General features: G+C 42.4%; 2 protein-coding genes across 2 annotated transcripts; both read left to right on the top strand.

Annotated features, from left to right (window-relative positions):
- The first annotated feature begins 120 nt into the window (after positions 1–120).
- Positions 121–4550, top strand: rhoac (ras homolog gene family, member Ac). Its single transcript, XM_080854249.1, has 5 exons — positions 121–174; positions 1963–2118; positions 3380–3500; positions 3853–3983; positions 4339–4550. The coding sequence occupies exons 2-5, from the start codon at positions 1963–1965 to the stop codon at positions 4510–4512; spliced, it is 582 nt and encodes a 193-aa protein (XP_080710375.1). The 5' UTR covers positions 121–174; the 3' UTR covers positions 4513–4550.
- A 5662-nt stretch (positions 4551–10212) lies between these two features.
- rbm10 (RNA binding motif protein 10) lies at positions 10213–22897 on the top strand. Its single transcript, XM_080853311.1, has 23 exons — positions 10213–10295; positions 10922–11007; positions 11306–11840; positions 12281–12466; positions 12990–13059; positions 14622–14695; positions 16374–16460; positions 16588–16648; positions 16741–16899; positions 17200–17360; positions 17599–17696; positions 17986–18073; positions 18183–18387; positions 18504–18595; positions 18738–18837; positions 19121–19212; positions 19360–19527; positions 19905–20087; positions 20230–20292; positions 20435–20614; positions 20894–20959; positions 21083–21171; positions 21467–22897. The coding sequence occupies exons 2-23, from the start codon at positions 10991–10993 to the stop codon at positions 21552–21554; spliced, it is 2862 nt and encodes a 953-aa protein (XP_080709437.1). The 5' UTR covers positions 10213–10295; positions 10922–10990; the 3' UTR covers positions 21555–22897.
- Positions 22898–23428: the final 531 nt, after the last annotated feature.

Below are 23428 nucleotides of genomic sequence, written 5' to 3'. Positions count from 1 at the left end.
AAGTGTAAAACCTTAATATCCATGATAATAAAAATGAACTTGAAAATTCTAACTTATTTACCTGGACCAGTTAACCACAAGGGCGGGTGAAATTGCGTGGCATTGTGGAAGTGGGCGGAGATTAAGACCCTGGTAGGGAGAAGAAGGAAAGAGGACACACCACAAATTGAAACGGTAAATTTGCCTTTTATCTCAATAAAGCCCGAATCTTCGCAGTACCCGTACATTTTCCACCAAAGTGGATGATTATTACCCGCGCCAACATATTAGTACATCGTAAAAAACGGTATAAAATCAAGTTTATCCAAGTTGATAAACGCGTAGCCAGCTCATTAGCTTTCGTTGTTGCTTATCCGGCTTATTGACCCACCAACAACTCACTTTCCGCTTTAAAATCAATTGGTTCAAAGTTTGCAACAGTACATATCATGGTGTAACCAGGGCAAACTAAATTCGGCAATATTCAGAAATGTTCTTTCTCAAGGTTGTCTTGGGGCTTAAACAGGCGAAATGTCGCTAGCTGGCAAACAAAACGACGTTAGCTAGCTAATATATTGTCCTGACAACCTCACAAGCTAACCTTCGCTGTCTAGCTATCTGAGTAAGGTATAGCTAGCTTGTTACTTGCCCTGTCTGAAGTTTTTGGCTACGTGTAAGGTTGAGTTGTTTAACATAACATTGATAGCATTACTGGAAACGCAGTTACGTTTGGCACATTGTTTGTATTTTAATTGCCTCTTGATCAGTCGCGAAATGAGATAATCCATATTGGTACTTAGCTGCCAGTCAATAGCTAAGCAGCTATCCTAGCTACTTAGCAGCCAAACCTGCGCTCCTTAGCTGCCGTGTCGGCCAGCTAACATTGCCCATCTAGTGTTTTGTATCAGGTTGCATTTAAAGCATTATTTGAATGTATATATGAATGTTCAGACATGTTTCCCCATCTGTTTTCTGTTTAATTCCACTGTAATGTGGATGTTCAATACACCACTGTAGCTATCTTCAACGTTAAGCCAAGTTATGTTGTTACGCCGGCCGGTTTTGCACTTCGCTGTTATCGGCTAGCTAGCGTGCTAGCAACAGTTCTTCATATTTCAGAACTAGCACTCAAGTTAAGAGCCCAGCTAGCTGGCTAATGTTAGCTCAACAAGACAAGGCGACGTGGCGTACTAACAACGGATCGAAACAAGTAAATTAGCCTGAATACGACACGTTTTTCTTTGTTTTACTGAACCAGCAGCTCGCAAGATGACTGACGTTTACAGGCACGAACATTTTTAACAATTGTTTTACTTCGAGGTGTTTTGGGTGCGGTGGGGCGGTGCATAGGCCTTGTTAGGTTAAACTGGGCCGAGGAGCACATCGCAAGAATACTTCAACTCGTCTAACTGGAGGCTTGTAAATGTCTTGGTGCCAAATTAGATTACATCTGGAATGTCACAATTATTAATTTAAAATATGCTCAATATATTTTCTTAACGCTTCCCTAAACAAAATAATGTTATTTCCGGTCAGCCCATACTTCCGCATTTGAACTTCCGATTTATCTATTTTGTTTGGAAACGGAGCAGTTCAATTAAACCTGTATGCCAGTATTCCCAGTAGAATTTAAGATTTCTCTTAAGCGTAGACATGCTTTCACAAGGTCAGTTCTTGTTTGCTCGGGCTTCTCCTTTTAATTTCCGTTTACTTTTTGAGCCTCTTTCCCATGCTTTTGCAATAATTTTAGGTCTAACGTATGTCGGCAGTGATTCCTACAGTGGTGTGTTCAAATACAATAATGAAGCTGTGCGGTTAGTCATTGTGTTATGTATCTGTTTCCGAAAATGGCTACATACTCAAGGTTATCTTAAATAAAGTGACAATTACCAATCTATTTCAGTTAACTCTTCTGACTGTGCATTGCAGTTTTGTCCCAGGAGCTTAACCAGACCCCTTTTAACGGTTTCTATGCCTTTTTAGATGGCTGCCATTCGTAAAAAGCTTGTGATTGTTGGGGATGGAGCTTGTGGAAAGACCTGCCTTCTCATAGTTTTCAGCAAAGACCAGTTTCCAGAAGTTTATGTGCCCACCGTGTTCGAAAACTATGTGGCTGACATTGAAGTGGATGGGAAACAGGTAAGCACAGGGAACAGATTGCATGCCAAGTGAAGAAGCACCTAGGTTCTTCACCCCTGTGTGTCTTTGGACATGCATTTTCTTTCCTCTCACATTATGCGCCCATTATACTTCTCTTCATCACAATGATAAAACATTTTTAGAATTATCTCTGGGGTGCAAAAATTGTAAGGACAAGTTTTGTTTACCAGGCGTTATGTTTTGGGGTTGGTATTCCGATGCCAAGGCAGTGTGGCTTGTTGTTTTCATCACTTTTAGTAAGAGTTTATGAAAAGTTTCACTGGCCCCACCAAAGACTGATGAGGATAAATTCCTAAATCAAATCTAGACAGTCAAAGGCGTCCTCTGCCTCGGGCTACCTTAAGAGGAATCTGCTCAGTAATGCATGAAGCTGGAAAGACTGCTTTGGGCAAACCATTTGAGCAGTTGCCTGCCTATTCAAGCTCCACAGCCTTCAAGAGTACGTCGACTTAACTCTCCTCTTATAGGTGGGAGTTCTAGTATTGACCGTAATGCCTCCTCATGTATGGACAAAATATATGTCCCTACTCCCTACCAATCTATAGATGACTGTCAGTCAAATAGTTGCACTGACATCTTTTGGATACAAAAAAAATCGTTATGTTTCAGTTGTAACCCCTTCAGCTTCTCCTTTTGGGTAGTAATGGGGAAATAGTGTGGATATGGTAAAGAAATTTCACAACCACCTACGAGTTGGTCTCCCCTGGAGATAAGAGGCGAATAGCATTAGCTGTGGCCAAGCAATAGAATTGTCTTCAGCTGAGAGTTCCTTTTTTTTTTTTTTTACTCTTACCTGTCAGCATTTTGTATTCACTGGCCTGAGATTCTAAAGGAAGTATAATGCATTGGAAAACGTAACCGTGTGTATGATGTGTAATGAATTATAGACATGTTTTATATTGCAATCTGTCGTAACCATGCACATTAAATCAATGCACAGTCTGCAGCTTTTGAAGAAATTAAGCAGCTTGCATTAACTTAATATGATCCTTTCAGATGTGAAAAGTTTGCTTAAAAATATGTATGTTTATCAAAAGGTTTATATCCTTATAGATCACCCAAATACAGAATTTTCTGATCTGTTATCAGCTAAACTTCCAAGCATATGGGCACTGATATTATCTTTCCATCATTCTGCCTATAATCACGTAGTTAATGAATGTTGTGCACAGATCTGTTTTGTTCAGGTTTAGCTTTTAAATCTGGAAAGGATATGAAAAAGTGGTCTTTCTTTTTTTAGGTGGAGCTAGCCTTGTGGGATACCGCTGGACAAGAGGACTACGACAGATTAAGACCTCTCTCCTACCCAGATACTGATGTCATACTCATGTGCTTCTCGATAGACAGTCCTGACAGTTTGGGTAGGTACTGCACTGAATGTCTTGACAGGCAGATGAGGGTTGGAAAATCTGTCACTTTTAAAGTCCAGCATAAATCCTCGAACAATTTTCAGTTCCTTGATGTTATGCTGTTTTGTTATTTACTAAACATTTCCAAGTCTCACTCTTTTAAAGTGAAAGTGAAAACAATACATTTCCTAAGACTTCAAAAAATCATAATGTATGTAGAAAACAATCAGAAGCAGTGAATTGATTGGTGGAGGTCACTCATGGTAACTGACTCTGAAGTGTCAACTATGGACATCTAAGCAGGTGTCTGCTCTGCTGATTTGTAGATCAAAACATAATGCACTGCCTTGTCTTTGGATCACAGAGAATATTCCAGAGAAGTGGACTCCGGAGGTGAAGCACTTCTGCCCAAATGTGCCTATCATCCTCGTGGGCAACAAGAAAGACTTGCGCAACGATGAGCACACACGAAGGGAGCTTGCCAAAATGAAACAGGTATCCGCCACGTTACCCTTCCCACGTCCCATTTAGATCGTTTGGCCTCTGCCCTTGATCATGCCTGGCCATCAGACTACTGTGTGTACTCCTCTGAGCATTCCTAGAGTGTCGAGTAGCTATAGCTGAGATTGCAATAACAGTTTTAGACTTGTTGTTTTGAACAGACTTGTTGACAAATATTTGTGCAGTTACGAGAATAGAATAGGCTACTACTTAATACTAAACCTAAATAAATATGTGTAATCCCTACAATATTTTAGGCAAAGTGTATGATAGATAAAATAAATGACCAGTAGGTTATATTATTTTCTGTTACTGACCTCCACCAATCTCTGTAATTTTGCGTTCACAGGAGCCTGTGAAGCCAGAGGAGGGAAGGGACATGGCCAACCGCATTAATGCCTTCGGTTACCTAGAATGCTCTGCCAAGACAAAAGACGGCGTGAGGGAGGTCTTTGAAATGGCCACCAGGGCCGCGCTGCAGGCCAAGAAACGTGGCAAGAAGAATGCGTGCCTGCTGTTATAGAAGCCTCCACCTGGACGGGGAGGAGAGAGGGGTAGGGAGGGGGATGAGAGGGGTCCCAGAGAACACAGAAAGGGAAGGGACGGGATGGGACAAGACGGTAGGTTTGTCTTTCTCGTGTGGATGCATTGGGAGGGGGTGCAGGGGTCATCAGAGGTTAAAGGTCGCTGCTGCTTGGCATGGGGGCTTTGACTACCAAGACTCCCCAATTGGGGTTGATGGGGGAAATAATGAGAATGGCCTGAAATGGCCTGCCAGTGGCTCTCTCTCTCGTAGGACTTGCCTAAGTAAAACCAGTAGTAATAGGAGGGTGGGAGGGGTAGGAAAGGACTTATACTGGGATACACGGTTCATTTTTTTCAGTGGTTTTGACTCCCTTAACAACCCCCTTACGCCCTACTTTTATAAATGGCTCTACGACAATTGGCTCCCATAGGTTTACGTACTGTCTCTAGTAGCAAGCTCGAAACGGTCATTTTGTGTGTCCGAACGATTGTAAGTACGTTTGTATATGTTTGTATATGAATGTGTGTATGTGAACGCATGTGTGTTGAATCTATTGTTTCTTTTTTCTCTTTGTGTGTGGATGTTAACTGTCTGACCCTCTATACTGAATATAAGCACAGGGGCGTGAACACACTGCAGGGGGGGGGGGGGGGGGTTTCCCTACTATTCTGCCTCCTCTCCGTTGCTTCTCCTCTGGTAGCTGATGTCACAGATATTCTGGATGTTTTTTGTTTTTTATTATTATTATTATTCCAATATAGTGATTTTAAACCATTTGCAGTTCAGGTATATTTAAAAATCTATCAGCATCTTTTTTTACATTTAGATGTAAGGGCCATTCTGCTCATCAAGTTTGCGAGAGTGTGTTTTATAAGCTTGCTTGTGTGTAGATTTTTAAATAACTCCTTTGGTTTGATCACCTGTTTCTGATGTTCAGTGGAGGAGTACAGCACAGTACTGTATACCAAGAGTAACTGACACTCAACATTTAGTCTTCGTGTCAGGAATGGTTATGATATTTGTACTTGATATTAAAAGTTGCAAATTGAAAATGGCATTTTACTTTTACGGCACGCTTTTGAGTGGAATTTTAAGTTAGTGATATTTGTCTGGTTCTGTGTGCTACTCCCTCCATTCTCTTTTGAATATAATGTTAATTATGATTAGTATTATTATTACCAGTAATAATAATATTATTCTCTATTTTCTTTCAATGCTCTTGAACTGTATATTTAACCCTGTGTGAAATTCTACTGGCCTTTCCTGAAGCAGTTACTACTCTTTAAAACAAATCTTCAGAATCTTTATCATGAGAAATATTTAGATTTTAAAAGTAAACCATTGAAAGTGCATATATTATTGTTTTAATTGGAGTTTATTCTAAAGAGATCAATTGCAAATGTATTGTATGAGGAAATCTTGGTGCATTTGACTTTTTGTAAAATACATTTCCATATTCCTTCAATCTGCTTTAAAAAAATACTTCAAATAAATTTGATTTAGTTTAATCCCCAGAGGATTGTCTTTTGTCGGACGAAGCTGTGGAGTTTGAGGATGGACATTTAATTGTTCTTTATTGTGTAACATGTTCTACAAGGGATGGTCTTGCATTTTCAAGCATGCTTTTTCTAATCTCCAAAAGAACAAATGCTATAAAAGTTACAGATCATACCTCCCAACTATCAAATTTGGGTTCCAGATGAGTGCACAGATTAAGGCCCAATCTCAATACTTCCCCTTACCCCTTATCTTAGCCCTTACCCTTGAAATTGCGCGTTCATGTGAGAGCTAGTGGTGTCTCAATACCCAACTTGATCGAGATTAAGGGGTAAGGTTAAGGGGTGTATGGCCCTCGTTTTTGAGATGAACGGAGAGCTACCTTAACTCCAAGGGCTATCCCAGAGCACACCGCGAAACCAGCTGGGGAATTTTCAAAAAAACATGGCTGCTTGAAGCGAGGAATATTTTACATGAATAAAGCTATCTACACAACTTTTTATATGTTTATAATGACTTGGTTTGATCTGAAATGTGCTACTCGAACGATGCATAGTATTGTCGGTCTTAACTGAAGCTTTCAAACGGTAGTTTTAGGATACAATTAGCGCGTATACCACCGCTCCATTGGCTTATATGGTAGCTTGCCAGCTATCATGCTACATACACTACATGTAAGTATTTTTGGCTTATAATTAATTTAAAAATGACGACAGTCTTGTTTCGTGCTCTACACAGTTGTATACATATATATTTGCAACCATGTTCTTCATTAGACTTTTTTTAAATCGCTAGTTTCATAGCTCATACAGTCACGCATGACGTACCCGAAACCGAGTGGCGTCTCATTTCATAGGGGAAAGATCTCAGCCCTTGGCCCTTACACTTGCAAGTGCTAGGGTTAAGACTAAGACAAGACTAAGCAAAAGGGGCAAGGAGAAGAATCGAGATTCGGCCTAGTGCCAAGGTCTCTGAAGAGCAGTATGACTTTATGATTTACCTTGTGACTGGAGGCAAAGAAGACGGTTTGTACACTGTTGCTGGCGTTGGCAGTGATTAGGGAGAATGACATTTTGACATAATTAACGTTTATCATTTTTCCGAATTGGATTTTATGATTTGGTTGATTTTATCTTAGTAATTGCAGAAGATGCGCTACTGTTAAAATTTGGCTCAGACAAATGTCCTTGTTTTTCAAAGTAAATCTGACTTTTTTTTCTTATTTAGATATAATATATAGTGTAGACATTGTTAATGTTGTCAATTACTTATTGCTGGAAATGGTTCATTTTGAATGGAATATCTGCATGTGTGTACGACGCCCAGTTTCTGCCACCATCACTCCTGTGCTTCAATGGCACATTACAGTCATGGACAAAAATATTGGCACCCCTGCACTTCTGTCAGATAATGCATCATACTCCCAGAAAAGTGTTGCAATTACAAATGCTTTTGTATTCACATGTTTATTTACTTAGTTTGCATTGGAAAAACACAAACAAAAATGCCAAATCTGACTTTATTTACACATAAAACTCAAAAAAGGGCCGGACAAAATTATTGGCACCCTTAAGAAATAATTGTATTTTAAGCATGTGATGTAATGCTCCTTTAATCTTTATTTAAACTCACCTGTGGCGAGCCACAGATGCTGGTAATATAGAATCATATTTGCAACTAGTTAAAATGGAGCAAAGTTGACTCAACCTTTGTGTTGTGTGTCTGTGTATACCGTGCTGAGCATGGAGAAAAGAAGAGCATAGAATTGTCTGAGGATTTGAGAACCAAAATTGTAGAAAAGCATGGACAATCTCAAGGCTACAAGTCCATCTCCAGAGATCTTAATGTTCCTGTGTCCACTGTGCGCAGTGTCATCAACAAGTTTACAGCCCATGGCATTGTCACTAACCTCCCTGGATGTGGAAGGAAGAGAACATTTGATGACAGAAAAAAGATTGTTTGAATGGTGGATAAAAAACCTAGAACAACTTCCAAATAAATTCAAGTTACCCTGCAGACAAAGGGTACAACGGTGTCAGCTTGCACTATCCGTCGCCATTTTAATGAAATGGGATGCTATGGTAGGAGACCCAGAGGACCCCACTGCTGACACAGACGTAAAAAAGCCAGACTTGAGTTTGACAAAACTTTCTTGGGGAAGCCAAAATCTTTCTGGGAGAACGTCCTGTAGATAGATGAGACCAAAGTAGAGCTTTTTGGTAAAGCAGTTTACAGACAACGAAATGAGGCCTTCAAAGAAAAGAACACGGTCCCTACAGGCTAATATGGTGGAGGTGGACCGATGTTTTGGGGTTGCTTTGCTGCTTCTGGAACCTGATGCTTTGACTGTGTGCATAGCTTCAGGAAATCTGAGGACTACCAAATCATTTTTGGGCGCAATGTAGGGCCCAGTGTCAGAAAGCTGGGTCTCCGTCAGAGGACATGGGTCTTCCAGCAGGACAATGACCCATAGCACACTTCAAAAAGTACCAAGAAATGGTTAAGACAAAGCACTGGAGAGTTCTGAAGTGTCCGAGATGAGTCCAGATCTTAATTCCATAGCACAACTGGGGCATGATCTCAAATCAGTGAAAACAAAAACATTTGTAATTGCAACACTTTTCTGGGAGTAGTGGTGCATTATCTGACAGAAGTGCAGGGGTGCCAATATTTTTGTCCATGACTGTATATTAGGTGATCTTAAATCATGCTAGGTAATCCTAAACGTTTTTAAAAAAGTGTATTGACCAAGAGAAAGCCCTTTTTGCAGTCACATTTGAGTGTCTGAAGGCTGTTGTGCTGTGCAGGGTAGCAATAAAACCTGTTTTTCTTGGACTACTTAAAATGGTCGGAGAGAAAGAGCTTCGCTAAAGCTATTCCATGCTACAACTGGGCAAGAAACAGAAAATATCTCCCCAAGGTGTGGACCACATCTCACAGAACTGTTTACATTGGCTCTAACCAGAATGCAAAGAGAAGCGGGAGGCCCCGGTCCACAACTGCACAGGTGGATAAGAACATCACAATCTCTTGTTTGAGGAAAAAGATGACTTGCAGGTCCTCAGCTGACAGCTTCATTAAAATGGTACTCGTAAAACACCAGTCTCATCAGCAGCCATGAAGAGAGTCTGGAATGATGGCTTTCTAGCCTCTGGGAGTGCTTTGGTGCTGGTAAAGTATGTCATTGGTTCAGAGTAAAAGGAATCTTTAACAAAGAATGCCATAACCCCATTTTACAATAACTCCATTGTCATGCCGTATCTAAAGGATGGCACTTGATGAGCCAATTTCACCTTACAACAAGACAGACCCAAAGTGTTGCAAGAGATATTTAGTGAAGAAGCAGTCAAGCTGCATTGCTGCAATGTTTGTGATTGCTGCAATTGACGGATTCTGATTGCTGCAAATTTCCAAACACATAATAATGATAATAATTTTTCTTTGTCAATGTCTTGACTGGATTTTCGATACATTTTGCACCTTATTTGATGTGTTTTCCTAGTGATTTCAAACTTTTGAGACTACGTGAAATAGAAATAGGTTAGTCACAATAGAAAATGTCATCCTGATATCTTCAGAAAATGTTACAGCGTACAGTGCGAGACAGAAAATGTGAGGGTACCGTAATTCTATTTTGTTATCTTTTGGTTCTGGGATTTGAAATTCGCCCTTTGTACATGTCTGAGTATGGGTATATTTGATACAACTTTGGAGAAAACTGAGTGGGTCATGTGGGACATTTTTCAGAATTTAGGTGATTTAGCATGGAATGGGCCAAATGCAAGCAGATGTGCTAAAGCAAATGGTATATATTGTACATTCTAAAAAGGATGAGGTGGCATAGGGCTATTTTAAGTACAGGGATGTTTACACTGCATGTCAGATGGGTATGTTTTTGTGGAATGTTTCATTAAAAAATATAATAAACTGTTAATTCTTTCTCAGCAACTTATTTTTGCCCTGCTAAATATGGATTAAGTTATGGTCTGCGTATGCGGACCGTGTACTCATACATTGGAAACTTAAACAGAGTAGAGGCCTGTTTTTTGTCATAACTCACTTGAAAGCCTGTTATTTTAAGATATGATATGACCAGAATGCCAGTGCTTTTGTCCAATCAACAACCAATTCATTATACACCAATCATGTACAACAATGCGTAATGCCCCACCCACCCTGTAGTTACCAACATCACGCTATGCTATCTTCACCCTTGATTCTTGGGCCTGGCAACTCGGAGTAACAAAATACTGCAACGTCAAGTGAACTGAGGAGCTCGAAATGTGAGTGTTACTCATATAGCATTTGATTCCGTACGTTTTCGGCAAATCGAAGACTTTTTAGTAGGTAAAGCAAGCTCTCTACCATAACTTGCGAATGCTAATGTGTAGAAGAGCGAACGCTGCCATTAGCCAGGCTAACCCTCGGTGCGCAGAGGGCAGAATTTAACTTGAAACCCGACTATTGAGCTAGTTGGCTGGATTTGTCAGTCTAGTCATCAAACTTGCACAGCATATTTTTGCTTGAGAGTGGGTGGTTCAATTCTTCAGGCAGTGTCAGTCCTGAATTGTGAGGTACGATATTGTTACGATATTATTATTGCTACGAATTGTGCGATTGTACGCATTTGACAGCAAAGAGGCTTCGATGGGGATTGCTGCATTTGCTATTTTGGTTAAGGCAAGGCTAGTCAAATATCACCTTTGATACAGCAACCTCAGCGTGGATGTACTGGCAACAAAGGTGCAACGAACTAAGTAGCCTTCCACGGTTCTTGCACCCTTTTGCTCTCCTACTTAGTCGTTTTTGTTTCATCATCAACTTAAATCATCCTCAGTTTTTCTCTACCGTTGTGTGCTAATTGGAAAACAGAAAGGTCTCGTAACGTTAACTTCTGTCTCTGCACAAGGCTTGGGAAAGCTGCAAGTAGAGGAGCATAAAAGATTCAGTGTCCAGCGTTTCCCCTCATTCGGGTGATATGGAGTACGAAAGGCGGTAAGTCAATGGTTTCATTTTCTGCATCTCATAAAAGCTATTTTTACTTTGTGCTTCTTCTGCATGCCAGATGAGCATTTTGTCTACTGCTTACTATAGTGCCGAGAGCAACACTGGGATCTAATGTCACTCACTTGTGTTGACTTTGGAAAAATGGGTATTGATTTTACGGTTCAATTAAAGCTTGATCCTGAGCCTTGTTAAGAAATGTAGGGGAAACATAACTAATCAAACCTGCAGTCTTGCTTGATGACTAACTCGACGCATTACTTTGTTCTTCCGTTTGATGTCAAATCAGTGGTGGCAGAGGGGACCGCATTGGTCGCTATGGCAACAGCCTTGGCGAGCATGACTTCAGAGACATGGACTATAGAGGCTATGGACAGGACGAGGCTGAGACAGAGCCTGGTTACAAGGACCATTCTGAAGGTGATGACGGTGTCAGCGGGTCAGAAGATTTCTCTCCCACTCGTTTTCCTGACAATCGGCCAGGGTTTCAGCACAGGGGAATGCGGGGTTCCAACCCAAACAGACCAGGAAAGACTTTCTCCAGGGGTTCCCACTCCCAACTCCAGCAAGCTCCGCAGAGATTCCGACCTGACGATCGGGACTTTGTGTTTGACTCAGAGTCAAAGGGACCCCGAAGGGACCATCCATCCTTCAGAGGGCAGAAGAACTTTCCAGAGAACCAGGCCCATCACCCTGGAGACAGTCACGAGATGACGGGCTGGGGGGTCAGGCCAGGGGCTAGGACTTTTGCTGGACAGGAGGAGCAGGGTGCAGGACGACGAGGGGAAGAAGACCAATTCAACAGAGAGCTCGGCCATAGAAAGGTGACATCAATGTGAATATTGATATTTTGTTTGCAACTTTTGTTTAGGTCTCTCATATATTGGTATCATAGGTTTACGGCCCCTCTCATGTAACGGTATCATAAGTTTACGGCCCCTCGCATGTAACGGTATCATAAGTTTACGGCCCCTCTCATACATCGGTATCATAGGTTTACGGCCCCTCTCATACATCGGTATCACAGGTTTACGGCCCCTCTCACACATCGGTATCAAGACCCCTCATGTATTAGGATCATTTCTGTTGATTTAAGGCATCATGAGTTTTCCCCTGATTGTGTGTGCATCTTATGCCACAACGTATATATTTACAGTAACAATGAATACTTGTTTTCTGTTGTCACACTTTGTTGTAAGTCTTCTTGTGGGACAAAGTCAAGTGCTGAATACTAATACATTTATTATCTTCTTATGGATTTCAGGGTTTCTCTGACGCGGCGGCGGCCCAGGGTGGTAACAGTAACAGCGAAGCAGGATTTGGCACTGGTTCTGATTTGGATGAGTCTGAGCGCAGCGACCAGGACTACAGAGCAGACCTGGACCAGGCGCAGAAACCGAGCAACATCATCATGCTGCGCACACTACCCCCCAACGCCACGGTCAACGAGGTCAGCCCTCGCTCTTGCTTGGCCTTTCCTTAAGATGCAGCCTGCGATTCCGTTTGGGTTTTGCGAAAGGTTGTTGTTAATGTTTTAGCACAACAGCTAATCAAATTACACAAATTACGCTCCTAAAGCACTGTGTTGGCTGGGTTATGGTTTATGGCTTGGTCCGAGCCACTATGTTTGTTTTCCAGTCCATAACCTGGATTTTTTACGAACTTCGGAATCATTTTTAGCGTAAACACTGAACGGACTGAAGGACCGAGAGGAGTGATTCACTGAATATGACAACATCTGCATGGGATTTGAATGGCGGACTCTTAACACTGCATTGGTGTGCTCTGCAATCAGTCATTTTAATATGAATCAGTCATTTTAATATGAGTAGAATGTTATTGGTGCATGCCCTTCTGTAACACTGCACAAGTTCAGGAAATGGATGATAATTCTTGATATGAGAACATATATATAATGTATTGTACATCACTGATGTGTGTTGTGCTTTTTTTTATTTGTTTGTTTTTTCCAGATCCGCACCTTGTTGCAGGAGCAAGCAATTCAACCCCGCGAAGTTCGCCTAATGAGAAATAAGTCTTCAGGTGAGTCTTCAGCTGGTTGTGACCCTGGATCCTACCCTTAGTCTCCACTCCCTCTCTCTCTGTCTGCGTATTGCTCGCTCGCTCGCTCGCTCTCTCTCGCTTGCCTTTAAGAGGCAGTCTTCCTCTCCTTGAGGTCTCTCATTTTCTCACATTGTATTGTCTGGAGAAGGAATCTGATTCACCCCATTGCCGTCAACAAGCTCTGTAGACCCTAAGAGCCTGGTGCATTTGTCTCAGCAACCTTACAGTTAGTCCCTAGTATCTTTCTTTTTCTGATTTGTTTCAATCTTTATCAGTTACTCTTCTTTTGGACATGGTATTGCCCTGTAATGCGTAGTTGTGCTTCTCAATTAACCGCAGAATCAGTGTAATTAACACAATACAGTAACTGATGCCTACACAAGTCAGTCCAACTACACATACACACACACAAGTCAGTCCACACACACACACACACACATGCACTCTCACAGACATGCACTCACGACTCACAGAGAAGCATGGTCTCCTCTCAGTGTATTTAGTCTTCTGCCACAACGACCCCCCCCCCCCCCCCCCCCCTTCATGTTCGCTACCGCACTAAACCTCTCCACACTCATCTGGGGCATACAGAGGAAGGCATCCTCTCAGAGTAAGTATTGTGCTCCCAACCTGGCGTCCACTTCTACCCCTCTTTTGCCTTCTGTGAAAACTCATGAGTCACTGAAATGTCTTCCCTAAATGTATGTCTTCACTTGCTTGTGTTTGCCACCATATACCGACTATGTGTCTTATCTGAGTTCTCTGTTCTCTGAGAGTGACCATGGCGATTTCAGGTTACTATAGTAACAGGCAGCCCGGCGCCCATTGTAAGAGAAGTGGGTTGGAAACAATCTTGCAAGTCAACTGTTTTCCGGCCTAATCAGTTCTTTTCATGTAAGCTCACACACTTGAAGTAGTCATCTTTGAACGAAAGAGTTATGTAACAACAACAGAGGGAGCTTGGATCCTGCTGACACTGAATACAAATTTAGTGCCTCTTCAGAAGCTCTGTCTTCTTTAAAAACAATGGATGCCTTCACTGATTTCATTGTAATTGGTCAGCTATGAATTTAGCCACAAAAATAATGACAGAAATAAAGATATTTTGCTGCTGCAGAGGCAGATAAAGTAACAGGATCCCAACTCCAAGGGGACCAGTGATGTGTGAGCTGGTATGTTAAAGTCTTAACATTCTTTCCAGTCAAAGAGAGAGGTATCGCAAGCCTGCACAGGGGAAGGAGGTGTGTTCTGATCTGAACAAATTACTCAGTGTGATGAGTGGTTAGAAAGCTTTCTGTCTTTCTCTCTCTCTCTCTATCCCTCTCTCTCTATCTCTATCTTTTCCTCCTTCCTTTCCTTCATACCGTCTCTTTCTTATCTCCTTGATATAGCTCCATCCCTATCTCTGAATCTTTCATTCAGTCTCTCTCTCCCTCTGTCTCTCTCTTTCCCTCTTCTGTGAAGGCACTAACCCCTCACTGCATTGTTGTTGTTGTTGTTATTGTTGTTTTGTCACTGTGGCCCGGCGGCTGTGTCTCCAGGTCAAAGCCGAGGATTCGCCTTCGTCGAGTTTAATCACTTGCAGGAGGCCACCCGATGGATGGAGACCAACCAGGTCACTTTACACTGCACACATACATACACACACACAATCACATACACCCCTAACACACACACACACACACACGCACTGCACATGTTCTCATCACGTGTGTGTAGACATGCTTGAGCACACCACAGGTGCCACGACCTTAAGTGAATGTACAGCTGAGGAGTGTGGCTTCTGTGTATGTATTTATTGACAGCCATTTGAATCTCTCTTCTTTTCCATCTCTCTCAAATGCAATGCACTTGTGCAACTTTTACTGAACATGAGTAAAGGATCAGTCTTGCTTCACACCAGGAGTAGTATTAAGGGATGGATGTGAAGGTTTGTTTTTTTCCCACTGTCAGTAACGGGGTCAAGCAGGCAGCTCACTGAACAACACACACTTCACACTCAACTCGTGGAGTGGAGTTTATGGAAAGTGCCTCATTGCAGATCTCATCGACCCTTGACTCATCCACTCTTCCTCTTTGCCTGTTTTAATTTGTTTGCTTTGTTTTGTTGTCATTGAAAAAGAACATCTCTGTTTTATCTTTACCTGTTTCCTGCCTATTTGCCTCCCCACCCCCCACCTCCCGCCCTGCCACACACCCCCCATTCCACTCCATGCTCTCCCCCATCATTGCTGTTTTGGGAGGAGTGATCTAGTTTTGAAAAACCTGGGAATGAGGAAGTAGTTGAGGAGCATAGTGGTGGGCAGGATGCTTTAGCCCAGACAGGCACACAGAAGACATCTTGTAGACATTTTATTCATAAACGATGTCTGCCCTTGGTCTGAAGCTGTCACTCATCTCTTCCCTGCAATGTTTTCTTTTTTGCCTTTTCACCATGTCTCTCTGACACCACAAGTGGATCAGGCTGATAGAAATCAAAGTCAGCCAGTTGGCCTAAAATAGATACTGAAGGAAGGGAGAAGACTGCTGAGTAAATATGGGACTGCAAGGCTGAACTGTCAGGCTTTGTTGCAGTCAGCCATGCTGTTTGTTTGAAGGTGTCTTAATTTGTGAGAAGTAAAATGCTATTGCATTAGCTTTGTGTTGTTCTTATCTCCTCTTGGTATGATTTTATTAAAGATTACTCTGGTAAGAAGATCCTAAACTAGGTTCTTCAATCAGAAATGCAGAGAGTGGGTCTTTAGGTGCACTTCAGCCTGTTTGCCTTTGCACGTGTGTGGATGCTACTTCACAGTGTATTGAAGGATGATTTGGGGAGTTTCTTTGCTCGGCTTGCATATGGGGTAGGGCGTTGGAGGGATGGCTAGGATAAGCCTCCTTGCTTTCATATTTCCCCTCAAGGGGGGAGGTGGTCAGGGTGTGGGTCGGAGAGATGGCCGTCCACACACACGTTCACTCTCACGCACACAGGCCAGTGTGTCCGTCCCATTCCCTTCAAGCTGAAGGTGACATCTCTCTCTTTCTCGATCTCCCTCACTCAGTCTCTCTCGTTCTCTCTCTCTCTCACTGTATTTTCAGTCTCTTTCTTTCATTTGGATCTCAAATCCTAAATCCTCTGTCTTTTTCTGCCCAATTCTCTCTCTCTCACTCTCTCAATCTCTCTCTCTCTTTCCCCATGTCTTTTGAGGTGAGATCTATCTTTCTCTATCTCTCTCTCTGTTTGTATGTTCATGCTCGATCCTGATACTTATTGTTTGTTTCTCTTCCCTCTTTTCTTTCTCTTTCTCTTCCAGAGAGTGCTTATTATTTTGGGACAGCGAGTGTCCATGCACTTTAGCGACCCAAAGCCACGTGCAAATGAAGACTGGCTCTGCAATAAGGTAGAGTTAAATTGGCCCATCTGTGCAAAGTGTCTTTTTTTTGTGCCAAAAATATAATCAGAACTATTTATAGATATCAGAGACACTTATGGGGCTGTGCTTATATTTCCCATCTTTCTTTTTGAAGTGCGGAGTGCAGAACTTCAAAAGGCGTGAAAAATGCTTCAAGTGTAGTGTACCAAAATCAGGTAGGTTGAGTGCCTCCACCCTACACAAGGATGTGATTATTATGTATTTTAGATTTTGACATTGAGCTGACCTCGTCTGTTTCCTTTCACAGAAGCTGAGCTGAAATTGCCACTGGTGCAGAAAGATTTGCCCCTGGGGCAATTAAAGGACCCAGCCCAAGGTCTGTTGCCCCTGCCCACTCTCTACCAGCCCTCTGCTCCTCTCCTGGCCTTGGGAACTGCGTCACAGGCAACCGAGCTGGCCAATGACAGTGAGTCATGACTTTCTTTTAGATGCCCTTTATGTCATATCTCCTCTGACAGTCAAGTGACCATGATAGACTGTGTTTCAGGCAATGCCAGGGGCAAATCACAGAGAATTCACTGTAATGTGACTTTTCTGTGAAGACGTGTATTTATAAAGTTGAAATGTAAGTGTAAAAGGACTTGTTTGGACAACTGCGGGGGTAGATTTCTGGGGTGTTCTAGGGCCGACATATTTTGACTTTGTATTTAAAGCAGTACATACGAAGGGATTCTGCGTCTCTCATTTATGCTTTTTTGTACTCCAGCTCTGATCCTGAGGAACCTGGGACCACACACTAATGTGGACACCATCTTGTCGGCTCTAGCTCCTTTTGCCACGCTCTCTCCCTCGAACGTGCGACTCATCAAGGACAAGCAGACCCAGGTGAACCGTGGGTTTGCCTTCCTTCAGCTCACCACCATTGTGGTAAGACTCAAGAACACTGGTATCTTGCCTATACCGATACAATTTCACTTTCACCATCTCCAGCTGTGTCACTAGTCAAAGGTTTCTAAAATCGCACTGAAATCACACTGTGTCATATGGAAAGTTATTTGGTTGTTATTTCTCTCTGTGGTCCTTCCATTTCGAAGACACTCTTTCATGTGGAAAGCCATCTTAAAATGAGCGCTCATGTCTAATGTGTGTCATTTCGTCCTTGCAGGAAGCCTCCCAGCTCCTTCAGATTCTTCAGGCTCTGCAGCCTCCCCTGTCCATCGATGGCAAAGTCATCGCCGTGGAGTTCGCCAAGGGCTCCAAGCGGTACTGCTGGGCTACAATCTTGCCTTTTTTCTTTCTGTGTTGTTCAGACCACGAAAATGAATGTGCCCTGCAGTGTGTGTAGGGGTCATTGCTCATTTAACGATCCCTGTACCTCTCTCTTTCATCCATTTTTCTCTAATATTTCAAATCATTTCTTTCTTTACCCATCGGTCAACCAATTCCCCTTTTCTTTCCCTCTCTCGCCCTCTTTCCTGCCCTCTATCTTTCCATTTCTTTCTCTCCACATCTCTCTCTCTCTCTTCCTCCGACTCTGCCTCTCCCGTCTCAGGGATGTGTTTCTTACTGATGGGAGTCGTGTCAGTGCTGCTACAGTGGCCAGCACAGCAATAGCGGCAGCACAGTGGGCTGTTTCCCAGGTGAGTTATTTATGAGTTCTGCACGAGACCTTTATGAGATTCCAGAATGTATTCTGTATACATCTTTATTCCAGAATGTAGCTTCAGCTCTGTGATTGTTCCTCCTCAGAATGTCCAGCTGGGCTCAGGTGTGTCCCAGGGTGGTGATATTGCAGTGTACCAGCAGGGGGCAGTGTTGTCAATGTTTGGGCAGGAGAGGCAGGATGGAGTAGTGTCTGATGGTTTGGGCCATAAGGGGCTGAGTGGATTAGCAGGCACCAGCCTCAGTGCCTCTGGCCTCATGGGGGCCTACGAAGGTGGAATAACTGCTGGAGGTAAACAACCAGTAAAAAGGTTTTGCTGAAGTTATAAATTACGATTAAATCCCTCTTCAGGGAAAGATAACTGGTATTTAGCAGACATTTGTGTGTTATATGTCTTCCCCCTTTAGTGGTCACACCTGAAGCGAAGGTTTCTGCAGCTACAATCGCTTCAGCACAAGTCCAGCTCATCTCCAGCGCAAGCTCCACACAGTCTAAAACGGTACTGAGCCACACAGTATTAAATCACACACCCTCAAGGTCACAACCTGTTGAGTCGCATCGTGAGCTAAAGTTGTGCAAGTCTTGTAGATCATTATAAGTAACCCTTACTTTATTAACCCTTCCACCTTGCCTTGAAGCAGACCCCTGCGGCCGCGACTGTGGAGATCATTGGGAAACCCCAACCTGCTGCTCCCAGCCAGCCCTCTGTACCGGGGACACCATCAGAGCTGCTGCAGTACCGTGAGTTCCATTTGGGGCCGTGAGGGGGTAGGGTCGGGGGACTTAGCAAATCATCACCTGTGCATTACTGCTTGAACCTGGTGATGGTTTTTTTTGATGGTTGTTTAATGTAAGTGATGTAGAAACGATTCATACATTGATGGTAGAACTTTCTACTTTTTTGTTCACTTTTGAACACTGTAAGCTTAGTTTATTTTTAAACACAGTTTATTATTTAAAATGCTCAGTTCATCTTGATGTGTGTTTGTTGACGGACTAACACAAAGCTTGTGTCTACCTGCAGCTGTTCCTGATGTCTCCACCTACCAGTATGACGAGAGCTCCGGGTACTACTACGACCCCCTCACTGGCCTTTACTACGATGCTAACTCACAGGTAAGTAGCCGTCCAACATGATTTTTTTACAGTATGAATAACTCCTTGGTCTGTTTACCCCTTGTTATGATGCCTTACTATACTGCTTACTACAAGTCACTTTAATTCTGTCTTTCTTTGTGTACATTACTGTTTGTTTCTTTTCAGTACTATTATAATTCCCATACACAACAATACATGTACTGGGATGGGGAGAAAAGGACCTACGTTCCAGCACCTTCCCAAACAGAGGGTGCGGGTGCTGATTCAACATCTCTTGATGGTTGTGTTGGCAAGGACAAGAAGGATAAGCCCAAGACAAAAACTGCTCAGCAGGTAGACATGCCTACATACAGTGTTGCGATACCTCATCAGTGTCTAACACATTTAGGACGTGCGTATACATCTAAAGTACTCATCGAGAAGGGGGTTTTGTATATGATTCTCAGCCACATTTGAACTTTCATGTTCTATTTTTTTTATAATTAATTTTTTTTTAATTTGTTTTCAGTCATGGTTTCAATTTAAGAAAGAATATGTAAGGCTATATTGTCATCATATTACACAAGTATTTTGCTTAAATCAACAAAGTAGTATTTACTAATACAGCAAGGTGGCTATGAAAACTTGAATGTATGGCAGCAAAGCGAGCCCAAAGAGGCTCTGTCTATTTGAAATGGTTCCTGAATGGCAGTTTGTTCTGGTTTTGACAGATAGCGAAAGACATGGAGAGGTGGGCCAAGAGCCTGAACAGGCAGAAAGAGAACGTGCGCTCGCTGATCTCCTCCGCCTCCACCTCCGCCAGCCCCGTCACTCGGGGCCCCGGGCCTGGTCGCTCCGACGACCGCAGAGAATCTGCCAGCGCAGATGCCGGATACACCATTCTGGAGAAGAAGGCAAGAGGATTCTTTCAAAAATTCCCCTTAAAATTGACCCATTAATTAATGCTCATGCCAAGAACTTACTCACATGTATTTGCTAAAGCTTTTAAATGCATCGTTATGATGTTAATTTGTTTGTTTGTTTGTGCTTTCACAGGGTGCTCTATCTGAGAGACCTCATATTCTTCTAGAACAGATCAAGCATCCAGAAGAGAGAGAGGTATAGATGTTTTGTCTCTCTCTCTCTCTGTCTCTCTCTCGCTCTCCTCCCACAAATTTAATCTGGCACAGCGGAATTCTCCTCGTCCTCTGGTTTCAATCTGTTCATTCTCTTTGTCCCCCTTGCTTCTGTTCTGTCATAGCTGTCTCCTCCTCGTCCTCTGGTTGCTGCCTACAGTGGTGAGACAGACAGCGATGAGGAGGGGACCGAGAAGGAGGAGCGGCTAACGGACTGGTCCAAGCTGGCCTGCCTACTGTGTAGGAGGCAGTTCCCCAGTAAAGAAGCCCTTATCCGGCATCAGCAGCTCTCTGAACTGCACAAGGTATGGAGTTGATATAAGCACAGTGATTAATGCCCTACTTTCTGTAATGTTTTTGTGTTCTTATTCTGTTTGTGACCTGAATAACTAGGTAATTAAAGGTATGAAGATGAAAAATTGTATGTCCTGTTCAGTAGATAAAACTTTTCTTTCAATAACTTGTTTATTACACCTCGACTGTAGGTTTGAAAGAACATTGTTAAACAACAAGCGTTTACCCTACAAAAATAACATTATTTACCGATTATACTTCATTGCGCGTCCCCCCCCCCACCCCCCCAGCAAAACCTAGAACAGAGGAGGACACGACAGACCCAGCAGGACGGCTCAGGGGGAGCAGAGAGTGAGGTGAGCTCATGCACTTTGATTTTAACAAAAGACATTTTTCCCATTTCTCTCTATTCTGTCGCAATCTGATGGCTGCCATAAACCCAATGTTTTAAATGTTTTCGGTGTGGTATCTTTTCTCAGCTAAGATACAGAGACAGGGCTGCGGAGAGGAGGGAGAAGGGAGGTGTCCTTGACGAGCCAGAGGCCAAGAAATGGAAGTTCAGCCCTATGTAAGGGTGTGCTCCCTAGTCACAGCACTGTCTTTTTTACAGCTTTATGACATGATTTCCTGTATTGCTCTGAGTTGTTGATACTGACAGACTAGGCAACTTTTTTGATAACTCTGATGGGTGATGGGGAGCATCCCAGGGAATCCATTTTATACAATCAGTGCTTATTTGTTATAGTGATTTGTTCTTTGTCACAAATTGACACCCGCAATTCCACCAAAAAGTCACTGAGAATCATCAGCCAAAACATTATGTCTGTTCACCTCCATTAAACCTAAACCTTTTCATTTGTTAGTGATGGTCCCTCAAGCATCAGCCTTGGAGCGCGGATGCTGCAGGGCGGAGTGAAGAAAGGCTTCCTGCTGCGCAACATGCCAGACTGAGGACCAGTCTCCGCATCCCCAACCCAACCTCTTCATCTTCTCACTCACCTCACTAAGCATTGTGCCTGGCCCATCCTGGATGACTCTGCATGGACCGTTTCCGTTGCACAAAATGCACCTTTGGTCTTCCTCGCGGAGCCCCATGTGCTCTTCAACTGAAACATTTTTTTGCAGTCACCTTGCACGTTAAAGATGCAGTCCACAAAACGTGGAGGCCAACAACAGCCAATCAAATGACACCTCCCCCTCTGTGTTCCCGAAGCAACGTGTTGATTGGCTGGGTTTGGTTATGGCTCGGTCCGAGCCACTATGTTTGTTGCCCATTTACAGAGCAAGGACTTTGTATGAACATCAAAGGTTTATTTTAGCACAAGCACTGAACAGACGGCTTGAGGAGCAATTCTGAATTTGACAAAAAGTGTGTGGGCTTAGAAATTGCGGACTGCGCCTTTAATAATGACCTCATGTTGGTCTATGTTTAGGAAAAAAAAACTGCCATTGGAACTCACCTTGTACATTACATTCATATTTTGAACTTGAAATAGGAAATTAACTTTTCTATAGATCTAACTGCTCCAAAATGACTCGCCTTTAGCCAAAGTAAAGGTTATGGTGTGGTTAACCCATTTGCTATGCACAGTGGTTGAATGCTTAGTCATACACTCCTATGCAAAGACTATAGACTGATGGCGTGGTAAGAGCATTCACAGTGTTGTGTTGTGAAGTGTGACTGCTGAGGATGAAGGGTGTAAAAGGGAACAAATGTGTGTGAAATGGATATCTTGTCCTTGGTTATGAAGTCACACGATTTGAGACTTGTTTGTAATTCTGATTTTGTCATTTAGTTAATCCCAGTTTCAGAGATGCATTCCTGTCCTTCATGGCTAAATGCTGTTGAATTATATGGGCTGTTTAGTTTGTCTTTGTTTTGTAATTGTAAATTGAAATGCCAATGAAGTTATCTTAAGTCTTAAAACATTGAAATGCTTGTGTTGCCGTTATCTATTTATAATTTTACAGTTTTTATCAGATGAGTGTGTTGTGAATGAAAGGTTTCCTGAAAATCTAGTGTGAATTAGAGAACTGGGTGTCTTGCGTATTGGACTTTTGCGTAATTTTGTACTATTCTTAACACCAGTATAATGAGTTTTAATGATATAATGATTTCCTCTTTTTGTTGGGTGTTGGAATTACACAACAGAATGCATTTGCACAATATATTGTAGACATACTATAGGAGAAACCTGATATACAATTTAGTAAATCTGTACATATCTACAGTGACTGAGGGATGATGTTGCTGTCTGTCACCCTGTTTTTTTTTTTTACACACTGACCTGTTGGAAACAGTCAGTGAGCATATTTGAACTTTCTGTAAAGAAAGGGGAAAAAATATATTCAACTTCCTGACACACTTTTCATTTTTAGAAGGGTTACTAACCCCTGGATGTTTTATTTATTGTCTTATTGGATTTCGAATTAGAAAGGTTTATATATATTGTGTTATGGTTGAGTAATACTGTTTCATACTCACTCGACCAGTAGATGTTATCTAGCCCGGACACACTATACCAAGTAAACTTTTATAAACAGTGTCCGAGTGTATTTGATACACTGCAGACATGTTGATACTAAATTAAACGTAATTAAAGTAAATCAAACAAACAGTGTCTTGGAAAAGTAGACTTAATGAATAAGATGATCCTTTGGAAACTGGGAAGGTTTTACATTTGAGTGTCGTCGGGCGCCGGGGTACTGTTTCCATGGTAACTACTGTATACTTATGGCACTGGCAGGGGAATGATTGCTAGAACATTTCCCCCATAAAAGTAGCTTTGTTCTATTGATTATTTGGATATTGTTTCAGCTAGCAA

This window comes from Sprattus sprattus (genome assembly GCF_963457725.1).
Source record: "Sprattus sprattus genome assembly, chromosome: 16".
Lineage (NCBI taxonomy): Eukaryota > Metazoa > Chordata > Actinopteri > Clupeiformes > Clupeidae > Sprattus > Sprattus sprattus.
This window is presented reverse-complemented; position numbering and strand designations above follow the sequence as displayed.